Source organism: Macaca thibetana, chromosome 19, assembly GCF_024542745.1.
Source record: "Macaca thibetana thibetana isolate TM-01 chromosome 19, ASM2454274v1, whole genome shotgun sequence".
Classification (NCBI taxonomy): domain Eukaryota; kingdom Metazoa; phylum Chordata; class Mammalia; order Primates; family Cercopithecidae; genus Macaca; species Macaca thibetana.
Window position 1 is genome coordinate 10714625 of NC_065596.1, and position 16058 is coordinate 10730682.

Below are 16058 nucleotides of genomic sequence, written 5' to 3' on the forward strand. Positions count from 1 at the left end.
CTCCCAAAGTGCTGAGATTACAGGTGTGAGCCACGGTGCCTGGCCTAAATTTTATTTTTTTATTTTTATTTTTTTTTTAATTAACCGGGTATGGTGGTGCGCATCTGTAGTCCCAGCTACTCAGGAAGCTGCGTGGGAGGATTGCTTGAGCCCAGAAGGTTGAGGCTGCGATGAACCATGATTTCACCACTGCACTCCAGTCTGGGCGACAGCCAGACCCTGTCTCAAGAAAAAACAAAAATGAAAAACATCTCTTTCTGGTGCTCCCCTTGCAAACAGGACCTTGGGGCTGGCTTTTCCCAGCAGCCCTCTTCAGCGTCTGATATGTGGCTATGTCAGCTAAGTCTAGCCTTGAAAGGGCTCCAGTGTATGTCCTGCAATGCTGAATCAGAGAAGTCACTCTAGGCCAGTGGGTAGACTTTAGGGGGAACAGAGAATGGGGTATCAGAGGGTGAGAATGTCTCATTTAATTCTCTAACAACAGATACTAATATATATATACGTGTGTGTGTGTGTGTGTATATATATATATAGAGAGAGAGAGAGACTCTCGCTCTGTTGCTCAGGCTGGAGTGTAGTGGAGCGTTCTCGGTTCACTACAGCCTCCGCCTCCCGGGTTTAAGCTGTTCTCCTGCCTTAGCCTCCTGAGTAGCTGGGATCACAGGCCACACTCGGCTAATTTTTTTATTTTTAGTAGAGACAGAGTTTCACCATGTTGGCCAGGCTGGTCTCCAACTCCTGACATCAGGTGATCCACCCACCTCTGCCTCCCAAAGTGCTGAGATTACAGGCGTGAGCCGCTGCGCCAGGCCTCTCATATTTAACATCAAGCTCATCTCTCAGGTGAGAAGACTAAGGCATGGTCTCAGGTGAGAAGACTAAGGCATGAACGGTCATGCGCCTTGCTCAAGGTCCACAGCTGGAAAGGGTAGGGTCTGCACATTATTTGGAAAGCAAGAATATTCTATTCACCTCCTCTGATTTTACAAGCGAGGGAAATGAGGTCAAAAGGGGTTGGAAAGCTGCCCAAAGGCCACCCAGTGGTCCTGGGACAATGTGGGAGGTTGGAGCTGTCCTCAGGATGAAATCTCCAGGTTTATTGCCTGCCTCCACTTCCTAGCAATTTTTAGAAAGGGAGAACTGGGCATGATGGTGCGTGCCTATAGTTCCATCTATGTGGTTTTTTTTTTTTTTCTTTTTTTCTTTTTTTTGAGACAGAGTCTCACTGTGTTGCCCAGACTGAAGTGCAGTGGCTCGATCTCGGCTCACTGCAAGCTCCGCCTCCCGGGTTCACGCCATTCTCCTGCCTCAGCCTCCTGAGTAGCTGGGACTATAGGCGCCTGCCACGACATCCAGCTAATTTTTTGTATTTTTAGTAGAGATGGGGTGTCACCGTGTTAGCCAGGATGGTCTGGATCTCCTGACCTTGTGATTCGCCCACCTTGGCCTCCCAAAGTGCTGGACTTACAGGCGTGAGCCACCACGCCTGGCCTTCTTTTTGGTTTTGTTTTGTTTTGAGACAGGGTCTCGCTCTTTTGTCTGGCTTGAATTGCAATAGTGTGATCACGACTCGCTGTAGCTTCAACCTCCCGGACGCAAGCGGTCCACCCGCCTCAGCCTCGTGAGTAGCTGAGAATACAGGCGTGTAGCACTATGCCTGGCTAATTTTTTAAAACAATTTTTTTAGAAGAGATGGGGTCTCACTATGTTGGCCAGGCTGATCTTGAGCTCCTGGGCTCAAGCGATGGATCCTTCCACCTTGGCGTCCCAAAGTGCTGGGATTACAGGTGTGAGGCACTGTCCCCAGCCAGTCCCATCTACTTGAAAGGCAGAGGAGGTAGGATCGCTTATGCCTCGGAGTTCAAGACCAGCCTGGACAACATAGCAAGACCCTGTCTCAAAAAAAAAAATAAATAAATAAAGGGGAAAAAAGGAGTTTGATGGGGGTAGTTCCAACCACTTGCGTCCTTCCTTCTCAGTAAAGCCAGCAAGCTTGGGCTTTAGGGAAATGGAAGCCACATTGATCCTGCCCGCGCCCAGCGTGAGCTCACTGTCTAGGCATGTACAGCTCCTGACCCCAAACCACGTGTGCTCTCAACCTGTGGGAGATGGGGCTACCCCGGGGGCTCGGATGAAGGCAGAGACAAGGACCCCCAGCTCTGTGGATGTCTCCACCCCAGCTTTCTGAGGGTCCCTCCCTTCTGCCAGCCCCCTGCAGCACCCCAAGTCCCCGTTGACTCAGGCAGGAAACCAGCTGGGTAAGCTTCGCTTGCTTCCCGGTCGTGACGACGCAGCCCCTGCGGCATGCCCAGCTGGCAAGATTTCCTTCTTGCATTTCTTTTCTTTCTTTTTGAAACAGAAGTTCATGGGCAAAGTGTCAGGTCCCTGCCAGGAGAAGTGGGCATGCCAGGTCGAGGTGGGAGAAGGTGGAGGCAGGAGAGAAAGGCTTAGGCAAGAATAACTGTATCCTTTTTTTTTTTTTTTTTTTTGAGACAGAGTTTCGCTCTTATTGCCCAGGCTGGAGTACAATGGTGCAATCTCGGCTCACTGCAACCTCCACCTCCCAGGTTCAAGTGATTCTCCTGCCTCAGCCTCCTGAGTAGCTGGGACTACAGGTGCCCGCCACCACGCCTGGCTAATTTTTGTATTTTTAGTAGAGACGGGGTGTCACCATATTGGCCAGGCTGGTCTTGAACTCCTGACCTCAGGTGATCCACCCACCTTGGCCTGCCAAAGTGCTGGGATTACAGGCATGAGCCACAACGCCCGGCCCATAACTGTCTTGAAAAGCCACATTTAACGACCCCCCTGTCCCTGGGAGAGGGGAGCTAGGGAGGGACAGAGAGGACGGGGGATGGCAGGACTTGGGTTCCCACCCGCCCTGCCCCCAGCACACAAGCGCAGCTCCTAGTCACATTGCTATGTCCTGCCGGGTGCGGTGACTCACGCCTGTAATCCCACCACTTTGGGAGGCCGAGGCGGGTGGATCATGAGGTCAGGAGCTGGAGACCATTCTGGCGAACACGGTGAAACCCCATCTCTACTAAAAAATACAAAAAAATTAGCCAGGTGTGGTGGTGGGTGCCTGTGGTCCCAGCTGCTCGGGAGGCTGAGGCAGGAGAATGGCGTGAACCCAGGAGGCAGAGCTTGCAGTGAGCCAAGATCGCGCCACTGCACTCCAGCCTCGGCGACTAGCGAGACTCCATCTCAAAAACAAAACAAAACAAAACATAAAAACAAAATAAAAAAAAACTGGTATGTCCCTTATCCTTAGGCTCCTGAATTCACACTGAGGGGGAGTGGGGGGATCCCAATGTAATAGAGAAACTGAGGCTCAGAAAGGTTTTAAATTTTTTTTTTTTTTGAGACGGAGTCTTGCTCTGTCACCCAGGCTGGAGTGCAGTGGCCGGATCTCAGCTCACTGCAAGCTCCTCCTCTCGGGTTCGCACAATTCTCCTGCCTCAGCCTCCCGAGTAGCTGGGACTACAGGCACCCGCCACTTCGCCCGGCTAGTTTTTTGTATTTTTTTAGTAGAGACGGGGTTTCACCGTATTAGCCAGGATGGTCTTGATCTCCTGACCTCATGATCCGCCCGTCTCGGCCTCCCAAAGTGCTGGGATTACAGGCTTGAGCCACCGCGCCCGGCCAATTTTTTTTTTTTTTTGAGACAGAGTCTCACTCTGTCGCCCAGGCTGGAGTGCAGTGATGTGATCTTGGCTCACTACAACCTTCGCCTCCCAGGTTCTCCTGCCTCAGCTTCCTGAGTAGCTGGGACTACAGGCGCCCGCCACCATGCCCGGCTAATTTTTGTACTTTTGGTAGAGACGAGGTTTCTTCATGTTGGCCAGGCTGGTGTTGAACTCCTGACCTCAAGTGATATGCCGGCCTCAGCCTCCCAAAGTGCTGCGATTACAGGCGTGAGCCACAGCCCCAGGCTGAGGCTCAGAAAGGTGAAGGGATTTGAAGCTCACACAGCCAAAAAGTGGCAGAACCTGGCAAAGAACTCAAGGTGTGGTTCTTCCGGAGTCTAGGGCTCCTGGCTCCAGCACTCATGAGGGCTTGGGGGAGTGCAGGAGGGAAAGTCACCCAGGAAAGTGAAGGGGAAAATGAGGCTGTCTGGGGAGGCCCCAGGGGAGAGGTGAAGGGAGAATGGGTGAGTGGACATTCCAGACCCCATACCTGCAGTGCCTGAAAGCCCCTCCTTGCCCCTGGGGTCCTTCTCGAAGGGGCTGGCGTCAGAGGCACAAAGGGAGCCAAATTGCAGGATTCCTGGGCTGGTCGGGACACCACCAGCCTGCGGGTGGGCTTAGCCCTGGTTAGAGGCGCCTCCTGGTGTCCAACTCCGGTGCCAGATGGCACCCAGAGCCCACCCCGTCCTGGCCCTTGCCTTTCTGATTCTGGGAAGCTAATTTTTCAAAGACGTCGAAATCACCACTCCCTTAACATATAAAGATGAATGGGTGCTAAAATGTTTATTTCTTCCTGTTCACCAGGTCAGAAATGTTTTTTACTTTGTTTCTTCTTTTTGTGTTTTTTTGTTTCTTCTTCTTTTTTTTTTTTTTTGAGACAGAGCTTGCTCTGTTGCCCAGGCTGGAGTGCAGTGCAGCGATCTTGGCTCATTGCAACTTTCGTCTCCCGGGTTCAAGCAATTCTCCTGCCTCAGTCTCTTGAGTAGCTGGGACTATAGGAGCGTGCCACCACGCCCGGATAATTTATTTATTTTTAGTAGAGACAGGGTTTCACCGTGTTGGCCAGGTTGGTCTCGAACTCCTGGCCTCAGGTGATCTGCCTGCCTTGGCTTCCCAAAGTGCTGGGATTACAGGTGTGAGCCACCGCACCTAGCTTTGTTTTTTTTTCTTTTTTTTTTTTTTTTGAGACTGAGTCTCGCTCTGTCGCCCAGGCTGGAGTGCTGTGGCCGGATCTCAGCTCACTGCAAGCTCCGCCTCCCGGGTTTACGCCATTCTCCTGCCTCAGCCTCCCGAGTAGCTGGGACTACAGGCGCCCGCCACCTCGCCCGGCTAGTTTTTTGTATTTTTTTTTTAGTAGAGATGGGGTTTCACCGTGTTAGCCAGAATGGTCTCGATCTCCTGACCTCGTGATCCACCCGTCTCGGCCTCCCAAAGTGCTGGGATTACAGGCTTGAGCCACCGCGCCCGGCCTGTTTTTTTTTCTTAATTTCACTGATGTGGGGAACAGGCAGATGTTATGTTCAAGTCTGAAAAATATACTTCTTTTTTTTTTTTTTTGAGATGGGGCCTCGCTGCATTACCCAAGCTGGAGTGCAGTGGTGCAATCTCGGCTCACTGCAGCCTCAACCTCCTATGCTCAAGTGATCCTCCCAGTTCAGTCTCCAGCGTAGCTGGAACTCCAGGCATGCCCCACCACACCCAGCTAATTTTTAAAACTGTTTTGCAGAGATAAGGTCTTGCTGTGTTACCCAGACTGGTCTTGAACTTCTGGCCTCAAGTGATCCACCCAACTCAGCCTCCCAAAGTGCTGGGATTAGGCTGGGCACAGTGGCTCACACCTGTAATCCCAGCACTTTGAGAAGCCAAGGTAGGCAGATTACTTGAGGTCAGGAGTTTGAGACCAGCCTGGGCAACATGGTGAAGCCTCGTCTCTACTAAAAATACAAAAATTAGGCGGGTGTGGTGGCGCGCGCCTGTAGTCCCAGCTACTTGGGAGGCTGAGGCGGGAAAATCGCCTGAACCCGGGAGGGGGAGGTTGCATTGAGTAGAGATCATGCCATTGCACTCCAGCCTGGGTGACAGAGGGAGACTATCTTAAACAGCAACAACAACAAAATCCACACACAAACACACACAAGGTGCTGGGATTGCAGCTGTGAGCCAAGGTGCTTGACCTTGAGAAAGACACTTTGCCAATCAGGCTATTCACGCAAAGGTGTGAATGGAGGCAAACTGGGTTTTCCACAGGGGAATAAGGGCTGTCAACTGACCCTCTAGGCTGGACAGGATGTGACATTTGCATGTCTGTAGATAAGACCTATTTTGTATTGCTAGCAGTTCTCACAACTTAGAGAGTTGTAAAATAGTTCAAAGACAATGATATGAATCAGGTATTCGGGAAGGGTGCGGTGTTTATAGCTAACAGGCTGAATGAACCATTGAATAATCATAACTCATTCACTGAAACAAAAGGTTTTAGAAGGAACCGTTCCTTCATTCAATAAACACCTGCTCATCGAGTGCCTATTGTGAGCTGTTCTAGGTGCTTGAGATACAGCCCTGAACAGAGTCGGGGCCCTTGAGAAGCAAGGTAGAAACAGAAGAAAGTCGCAGAAAGTGACCCTGGCTAAGACGACAAACAGGCCACTTCTGGGGGCAGGGGACAAGGAAGGCTCCTCTGAGGTGACGTCTCGGGGGGAAGGAACTGTGGGCGCAAAGGCAAAGAGGACGGTGGCCTGGATAGAAAGGGGATACAAACTTGGTGGTGTCCCTTTTATCTGTTACTAGAATGTCAGGTTTTTTTTTGTTTTGTTTTTTGAGACAGTCTCGCTCTGCCACCCAGGTGGAGTGCAGTGGCACCATCTCAGCTCACTGCCACCTCCGCCTCCTGGGTTCAAGCGATTCTCCTGCCTCAGCCTCCTGAGTAGCTGGGATTACAGGTGCATGCCACAACGCCGGCCAATTTTTGTATTTTTAGTAGACAGGGTTTCATCACGTTGGCCAGGCTGGTCTTGAAGTCCTGACTTCAAGTGACCAACCTGCCTCAGCCTCCCAAAGTGCTGGGATTACAGGCGTGAACCATCACGCCCGGCCTGAATGTCAGTTCTTAGTTCTGCCTAGAACAGAGGTTGGTATGAAGTAGTCACAATAGCTGGGTGTGGTGGCTCATATCTATAATCCCAGCAGTTTGGGTAGCTGAAGTGGGAGGATGGCTTCAGGCCAAAATCGGTCTGGGGAACATAGGGAAACCCTGTCTCTATGGAAAATAAAAAAATTAGCTGGGCGTGGTGGTGCATGCCTGTGGTTCCAATTACTTGGGAGGCTGAGGTGGGAGGATCACTTGAGTCTAGGAGTTTGAGTTTGCGGTGACTTATGATCACACCACTGTAGTCACGACACACCAAGATGCTGTTTCTGAAAAAAAATAAAAGTAATCACAATAAATACTGAACGAGGAGAACTTCTTTCTCAAGTTGCCCATCTGGCCCTCTTCCAAGTTATACTTTCCTTCTTTCCTTATTGTTTTAAAGCTTTTTAATAAACTTTTTTATTCTGCTCTGGAAAAAAAAAAACTGAATGAGCCAGGTGGCCCTATCTGAAAGGCCTTAAGTCAGCTGGGTGTTGTTGGTGGCTCATGCCTGTAATCCCAGCACTTTGGGAGGCCAAGGCAGGAAGACTGCTTGAGGTAGAAGTGTTTGAGACCAGCCTGGACAACACAGTGAGACCCCATCTCAAAAACAAAACAAAACAAACAACAACAACAACAACAAAAAACAGGCCAGGCACAGTGGCTCATACCTGTAATCCCAGCACTTTGGGAGGCCGAGGTGGATGGATCACCAGAGGTCAGGAGTTCGAGACCAGCCTGGCTAATACGGTGAAACCACATCTCTGCTAAAAAAAAAAATTAGCTGGGTGTGGTGGTGGGTGCCTATAGTCCCAGCTACTTGGGATTGCTGAGGCAGAATTGCTTGAACCTGGAGGCGGAGGTTGTAGTGAGCCCAGATCGCGCCACTGCACTCCAGCCTGGGTGACAGAGGGAGACTCCATCTCAAAAAAAAAAAAACAAACAAAAATAAAACAAAACCAAGGGCAGAAGTCAATTAGTGCCTTAGGTGGGCAGACGGCCAGAGAAACCAGGTTCCCTGGGTGGGGCTCAAGGATGTGTGCCCCGGGAGCTGGCACAGCCAATCCCTGGCCCTAAACAGAGGCCGGGGATTGGCTGTGAAAGGGAAGCCCAGAAAGGAAAGAGCTACCCTTATACCCTCAGTCTGGGATCTGGACCTCATTCATCCTCCAGCCCCTCCCTGCCCCGCCAGAAACAATGAGGGCGGGGCCTTCCTGGCAGCTTGGGAAATGCCAGACTACTCAGTCTTTCCATCGGATGCTGCTTCCACTGCCGCAATTCCTGCTTTTTCAAGATGCTAAGTTAGGACTTTTTTATGGAATTTCTCTCTGCATGTTTGGGCGGGGCGGGGTGGTGGTGGTAAAATTCACCATTTTAATTATTTTTTGAGACCATGTCTCACTCTGTCGCCCAGGCTGGTATGCAGTGGCACCATCTTGGCTCATTGCAACCTTCGCCTCCCAGGTTCAAGTGATTCTCCTGCCTCAGCCTCCCAAGTGGCTGGGATTACAGGCACCCACCACCATGCCCGGCTAATTTTTGTATTTTTAGTAGAGTTGGGGTTTTGCCATATTGACCATGCTGGTCTCAAACTCCTGGACTCAAGTGATCCACTGGCCTTGGCCCTGCAAAGTGCTGGGATTACAGGCGTGAGCCGCCACGCCCGGCTTAATGCACCATTTTAAAGTGTACAGTTCAGTATAGTCACAATGTTGTACAATCACTTCTGACTCCAGGACATTTTCATCCCCCCTGAAAAGAAACCCCATTCCCGCTCCCTCAGCCCCTGGCAATCACTCATCTGCTTTCTCCTCCCATGGATTTGCCTGTTTGGGACATTTCATGTAAGTGGGATGATTCAAAATATAGCCTTTTTTTTTTTTTTGTCTGGTTTTGTTCACTTAGTTTATTTTCAGGCTCATTCTTGTAGTTTTCTGTATCAGTGCTTCATCCCTTTTTAAGACTCGGGATCTGGCTTTGTCACTCAGGCTGGAGTAGAGTGGTGAGATCATAGCTCACTGTAGCCTTCAACTCCCAGGCTCAAGTGATCCTCCTGCCTCAGCCTCCTAAGTAGTTAGGATGACAGGTGTGAGTCACTGCACTTGGCCTTCCTCCCTAAGGGCAACTCTTCTATTGAAGGATAGACCTCAGTTGATCCCTTCATCTGGAGATGGACATGTGGGCTCTGTCCACTTTTTTTTTTTTTTTTTTTTTTTTTGGAGATGGAGTATCACTCTATCACTCAGGCTGGAGTGCAATGGCACGTTTTCCGCTCACTGCAACCTCGGCCTCCTGGGTTCAAGCGATTCTCCTGCCTCAGCCTCCTGAGTAGCTGGTATTACAGGTGTGTACCACCACGCCTGGCTAATTTTTGTATTTCTTTTTTGAGACGGAGTTTTGCTCTTGTTGCCCAGGCTGGAGTGCAATGGTGCAATCTTGGCTCACCACAACCTCCACCTCCCAGGTTCAAGCGATTCTCCTGCCTCAGCCTTCCCAAGTAGCTGGGATTACAGGCATGCACCACCAAGTCCAGCTAATTTTGTATTTTTAGTAGAGATGGGGTTTCTCTGTGTGGGTCAGGCTGGTCTTGAACTCCTGACCTCAGGTGATCCGCCCACCTAGGCCTCCCAAAGTGCTGGGATTACAGGCGTGAACCACCGTGCCCAGCCTAGTTTTTGTATTTTTAATAGAGACAGGGTTTCACCCTGTTGGTCAGGCAGGTCTTGAACTCCTGACCTCATGATCTGCCTGCCTCAGGCTCCCAAAGTGCTGGGATTACAGGCGTGAGCCACTGCACCTGGTCTGGTCTGTGTCCATCTTTTAGCTATTGTGAGTAGTGCTGCTATTTACATGGATATGCAAATCTACAAGTGAACACACCTGTCTTCCATTCTTCTGGGAATACACCTAGGAGCGGAATTGCTGGGTCATATGGTAACTCCAGAATGAATTTACTGAAGAACTACTGAACTGTTTTTCCCCTTTAAATAAAAAAATAGCCTGTAATCCCAGCACTTTGGGAGGCTGTGGTGGGTGGGTCACTTGAGGTCAGGAGTTGAGACCGGTCTGGCCAACATGGTGAAACCCCATGTCTACTAAAAATACAAAACTTAGCTGGGCGTGGTGGCGCGTGCCTATATTCCCAACTACTCAGGAGGCTGAGGTGTGAGGATCGCTTGAGCCTGGCAGGTGGGGGTAGCAGTGAGCCAAGATCATGCCACTGAATTCCAGCCTGGACTACACAGAGCAAGACTGTCTTCAAACAAACAAACAAACAAAAACAAGCAAAAAAAACCATTGTCAGTCTTGACTGTCACTGTATGGAACCCAGAAAACACACTTGGGATGGGGTTTGGGGGCAGCTGCTGGTGGCCCAGCACCTCTGTCTCCTTGGTAGGTGAGGTGGCCAGGAGAGGGTAAGATAGCAGGGAACCAGTCACCCTGCCCCGTCTCAGGCTGGAAGCTGACTGTATGCACAGGTACCACTCCCCAAAGACAGCAGCTCAGTATCACCCTGACTACAGCCCATCTTTTCCCTGTGCTATGACCTTGACCTGGATCCAGCAGAGGGAGAAAAGGTCATCAGACCAGAGATCCCAGAATATTCCACAGGCACTGTGTGGCACAACAGACTCAAACAATTTGGAAGTGGAGGAACCCCAGGATGGGCAGAAGTGAATTCTGCTCTTGTGACAGTGACAGGTAGCAGAGGGCCAGCTGAGAGCATGGATCAGGACTCTGCTAACTACAGGTTTAATTCTACTCTGCAATGTTATGCAGGACCTACACAGGGCATCCTGCTAGATGACATGTATAAAGCATTAGAACTGGCGGGGCGTGGTAGATCACACCTATAATCTCAGCACTCCGGGAGGCTGAGGCAGAAGGATCGCTGGAGGCCACGAGGTTGAGACCAGCCTGGGCAACTTAGCAAGACCCCACCACTATAAAAAGCAATAAATCAGCTGGGCGTGGTAGTGCATGCCTGTAGTTCCAACTACTCGGGAGGCTGAGGTGGGAGGATCACTTGAGCCTGGGAGATGGAGGCGGCAGCGAGCTATGATTGTGCCACTGCACTCCAGCCTGGGCGACAGTGTGGCCTGGCTCACAGGTAGTGCTACCGCTGGCTGTCCTGACTCCCTTACAGTTGGCACTTTTTTTTTTTTTTTTTTTTTGAGACGGAGTCTCATGTCGCCCAGGCTAGAGTGCAGTGGCCGGATCTCAGCTCACTGCAAGCTCCGCCTCCCGGGTTTACGCCATTCTCCTGCCTCAGCCTCCCGAGTAGCTGGGACTACAGGTGCCCGCCACCTCGCCCGGCTAGTTTTTTGTAATTTTTTTTTAAGTAGAGACGGGGTTTCACCGTGTTAGCCAGGATGGTCTCGATCTCCTGACCTCGTGATCTGCCTGTCTCAGCCTCCCAAAGTGCTGGGATTACAAGCTTGAGCCACCGCGCCTGGCCAGTTGGCACTCTTTATCCAGGTAGCACCACGTGGTTTCCAAATGCATTCCGGTGTAATCAGCACCTTGGTCCTGTGAGGTGGCATCTGACCTACTGATGTCCAGCTTGACTCTGGTTGTGTCCCCAGGGCTGAGGACTGGCCAGGAGGAGGGAGGGAGTCACCCGGGGTTACATGGAGAAAAGACTGTTTCCCGGCTCTTAGGCTCAGGGCCGGGGGTGCAGAAGCCCAGCTGTCCCCTGGGCATGTGGCTGCTAAAGGCGGTGGGGTGGGGTGGGGCACGCCGGGCCACGTCACTCATGGAGACTTGTGGGCTCACCTGGCCTGCTCACCGGAACACAGGTCTGCAAGAGGGATGACCAAGCCAGGTTTATTGTTCTGGGTTAAACCTGTGGAGGCAGGACCTGGGAAGGGGCATGGGGACAGATGAAGTTGGTGACTGTATCTTCCTGGTCACTGCTGGGTTCTCAGCACCCTTGGCCCCCACTCAAGTTCTAGGTGAAGCCCAGTGCTGGGGGACGGGGTCCTCTTCCTGACAGTGCAGCCTGTGGGATCACGTGTAAGATCCCACATGGAGGTAGGGGGTGGGGCCAGTGTCCTCAGGAAGGTGTCTTGGAGGAGGTGGCGGCAGCCGCCCCATTCTTCTTGGCCGGGGCCTTCAGCAGGGCCAGCTTCTTGGGCAGGCTGCTGCTGGCTTTCATCACCACGTCATGTTCGATCTTCTTCCGGATCCCGACTTCCAGGTTCTGAGGGACAAGCACAGGGCAGTCAGACTGTGACCTGGGGCTGAGAGAGGGCCTGACCAGTCACCCTCTTCCCGGCTACAGCTCGCCGGCGGTTAGATCCGCAACTGTCCCCTCAAACTGCCCCTGACTGTGGGTCTGGTGGCTGGGGTTTAAGTCCTGCATTCTCTGGGGCCTCCACACACACAAAAATCCTCACCTCTGCACCTTGACTTCTAAACCTCTGCTCATGCCCGTTTTATGGATGGGGAAACAGTCTGCTGCAGCCAGGAGGCACTGCTTGCCCAGGTCCCTAAACCGGATGGGATCCAGCGCGCCCACAGCCTCTGGTCCCAGCTTTTAGGTGGGCGCCTCCTCTGCCCCAGGTCATCTCTGCTTTGCAGACAGCAAGCTGAGGATCTGAGGGGTGGGCAAGGGAGCTGGCAAGTAAGGCAAAGGGGTGGGACAAAACCAGCAGTGTGAACCCCAAACTGGTGGCTCAGTCTCCTTCCCCAGACTGCCCCTGCCCTGCCGCTATGAGTTCCAATGGGCTGGGTGTGGTGGCTCAAGCTTGTAATCCCAGCACTTTTCAAGGCCGAGGCAGGAAGATCACTTGAGCCCAGGAACTTGAGACCAGCCTGGGCAACATAGCGAGACCGCATCTGTACTAAAATAAAAAATTAGCACAGTGTGGTGGTGCGTGCCTGTTGTCTCAGCTATTTGGGTGGTCGAGTCCAGGAGGTCCAAGCTGCAGTGAGCTATGATCGTTTCACTACACTGCGGACTGGGGGACAGCGTGAGACCCCGTCTCAAAGGAAAAAAAAAAAGTTCCGGTTGGGTGCAGTGGCTGTAATCCCAGTACCTTGGGAGGCCAAGGCGGGCGGATCACCTGAGGTCACGAGCTTGAGACCAGGCTGGCCAACACGGCGAAACCCAATCTCTACTGAAAACACAAAAAGGCTGGGCGAGGTGGCTCAAGCCTGTAATCCCAGCACTTTGGGAGGCCGAGATGGGCGGATCACGAGGTCAGGAGATCGAAATCATCCTGGCTAACATGGTGAAACCCAGTCTCTACTAAAAAATACGAAAAACTAGCCGGGTGAGGTGGCGGGTACCTGTAGTCCCAGCTACTCAGGAGGCTGAGGCAGGAGAATGGCGTAAACCCGGGAAGCGGAGCTTGCAGTGAGCCGAGATCGCGCCACTGCACTCCAGGCTGGGTGACAGAGCAAGACTCCGTCTCAAAAAAAAAAAAAAAAAAAAAAAAAAAGATAACACAAAAAGTACACAGGTGTGGTGGCAGGCACCTGTAATCCCAGCTACTCGGGAGGCTGAGGCAGGAGAATTGCTTGAACCCAGGAGGCAGAGGTTGCAGTGAGCCCAGACCGCAGCACCAAACTCCAGCCTGGGCGATAAGAGCGAAACTCCATCTCAAAAAAAAAAAAAAAAAAAAAAAAAAAAAAAGTTCCAATGACCACAATCACCAGCACTGGGACAGTTAACCAGGTACCTGGGCGCAAGGGTCATGGAGCCGGAAGTCAGTGCATGTACCGGGACAATATAAGCGTCAGTGGCGTAATATGTTACACTGTTAAAGGATGGTAAGCGCTGCTATGGCAAAAAGGAAACAGGAGTGAGGAGGAATGGGTACAGGTCACCATCAAGGCAGAACTCTCTGAAGTGAGCTGGAAGAAGGCAGCAGTGTGGATTATTGGGAGAGGAATCCAGGCAGACGAAACAGCCAGTGCAAAAGTTCTGAGGTGGGACAAGGAGCCCAGCAAGGGCTCCGGGAGGGAGGAGCCAGGGGCCAGTAAGGCTAGAGGGAGTGAGCAGAGGAGGGTGGAAGGAGACGAGGGCAGATTCTGCAGGGCTTTGGGGCTGAGTGAGGACTGGGCCTTTTTCCTGGGTGAGGTGGAAGCCATGGAGGATTCTGAGCCAAGGAGGGAAGGAGCCGACTCAGGTGCTCATGGGCACTCTCTGGCTTCTGTGAGAGGACCAAGTGGGATCCAGGAGATGAGAGAGAAGGTAGCTGCACCGGTCCAGGTGGGAAATGATGTGGGTGGGACCAGGTAGGGGCCAAGGAGGTGGGAGGCAGGTGGATTCTGGATTGATTCTAAGGGCAAAATAGGGGCGAGCCCAGTGGCTCATGCCTGTAATCCCAGCACTTTGGGAGGCTGAGGCGGGCAGATCATGAGGTCAGGAGTTCGAGACCAGCCTGGCAATATGGTGAAACCCCATCTCTACTAAAAATACAAAATAAATAAATAAATAAAATAAAAATAAATTAGCTGGGCGTGGTGGTGCACGCCTGTAATCCCAGTTACTTGGGAGGCTGAGGCAGAAGACTCGCTTGAACTCAGGAGGCGGAGGGTTGCACTAAGCCAGCATTACACCATTGCACTCCAGCCTGGGCGACAGAGCGAGACTCTATCTCAAACAAAACAAAACAAAACAAACTAAGGGCAGAATGGATGGGATGAGACCGGGACGTGAGAGAAAGGAGGGATTCAAGGACGACTTATGGCATTTGGAAGGAAGTGATCACAGGTGGAGGAGGGCGGAATGGGAAGGGAAGATCAGGAACTTGGTTTTGGACATGCTGACTATGAGGTTCTCCACCCCATGGAGGTAAGAGGGCCGCTGGGTACCCAGTTCTCAGAAAACCGACACTCTGGGGAGATGAAACAATTTGCTCAAGATCACCGGGCTGTTTACTGTGGAGTACAATTCAAACCCAGGTTTGACTCCCACCAAAACCAGTTTTAAATCTCTTTCCAACTTCTTTACAAGTTCAACCTCACCCATCTACACATAAATGTTACACTTAAAAACCACCACAGGGTGGCTCACGCCTATAATCCCAGCACTTTGGGAGGCAGAGGCAGGAGGATGGCTTGAGGCCAGGAGTTCAAGACCAGCCTGAGCAGCACAGTGAAACCTGTCTCTACCAAAAATACAAAACAAAATTAGCCGCATATTGGCGCGCACCTGCAATCCTACCTACTCGGGAGGCTGAGACGGAAAGATTGCTTGAGTCCAGGAGGTTGAGGCTGCAGTGAGCTATAATGGGGCCACTGCACTCCAGCCTGTACAACAGTGAGATCCTGACTCAAAAAAAATTACGATAACCAACGCACCTCACACTTCTTTGAGCCCTCTGTTGTTCTTGGAGGTTTACAAAGCTGGGCTTTCAATTCCCTTCCCATGTCACCTCGCTCCCTTCCTGAGTTCCATTAAAGAAAACAGTAACAGCAAAAGGCTGACGTTATTGGAATACTTTTTGCGCCGCAGGTCTTGCTTCTACGAGGCCCTGTTGAAACGGTAAGTGGTGTTCCTGCACCCTTTGCACAAGGAAGAAAAGGGAGGCTCACAGAGCTGGGAGTCCTCCAGGTTTCATCCCTTGCCCTTTGCCGATCCCTGTGCTCCTTCCCTTGCCAGGCCTCCAGGTTTCATCCCTCGTCCCGAGCACGTCCCCCAGCCCCTATCCCTCGCCAGCTTCCACCTCTTGCCCCCCTGCGCCCCGGGCTCGATCCTTCGCTCCTAACGCGGCCCCTGGCTCTATCCCTCGCTCCTAGCTCGTCCCCGGGATTCATCCTCTTTCCTCACCCACCCCCGGGCTCCACCCCTCGCCCCTCGCCGTCCTCCGGGGTCCACCCCTCGCTGCTCGCCGCCCTCCGGGATCCATCTCTCGCCCTGGCACACCTTCTTGAGCTTTTGCTGCTGCACGACGCGCGCCTTCTTGGGAGCGATAACACGACCTGGGGAAAGATGCGCTCACGTGAGGCCTGGAAGCCGCGGGTCCACCTCGCCCCCAAGTCCCCGGGCCGCTCCTTACCGCCTTTTCTCGGGCCCCGATTCTTTTCAGAGGCCGCCGCTGCTGTCTTGCTCTTTGCGGGCTTGCGCGCCTGGAACTTGGGCTGCCCCTGCGCCATGATCCGGCACGCAACGGAAGAGGCGTGGCAGTAGTAGCCGGAAGGCACAGGGAACCATGGGATACAGCGGGGCGGAAAAACGCAAGAACTCACGGGATACAATGTGGCACAGAGTTAAAGAGACAGTATCCCGT

At 52.2% G+C, this 16058-nt stretch overlaps 1 protein-coding gene across 50 annotated transcripts in view; it reads right to left on the minus strand.

The window, feature by feature from the left end:
• Window positions 1-11629: 11629 nt before the first annotated feature.
• C19H19orf53 (chromosome 19 C19orf53 homolog) overlaps window positions 11630-16058 on the minus strand; it is a 542027-nt gene continuing 537598 nt past the window's right edge. For 49 of the 50 annotated variants that reach the window (XM_050770964.1, XM_050770946.1, XM_050770973.1 and 46 more), the window contains exons 2-4: window positions 15828-15939; window positions 15695-15750; window positions 11630-12019 (exon numbers count right to left, since the gene is read on the minus strand). In XM_050770964.1, coding sequence (XP_050626921.1) covers window positions 11873-12019; window positions 15695-15750; window positions 15828-15924 — 300 coding nt within the window. In that variant the 5' untranslated portion in view covers window positions 15925-15939 and the 3' untranslated portion in view covers window positions 11630-11872. The remainder of the gene's footprint in view (window positions 12020-15694; window positions 15751-15827; window positions 15940-16058) is intronic. The other variant, XM_050770970.1, reaches the window with a different exon arrangement.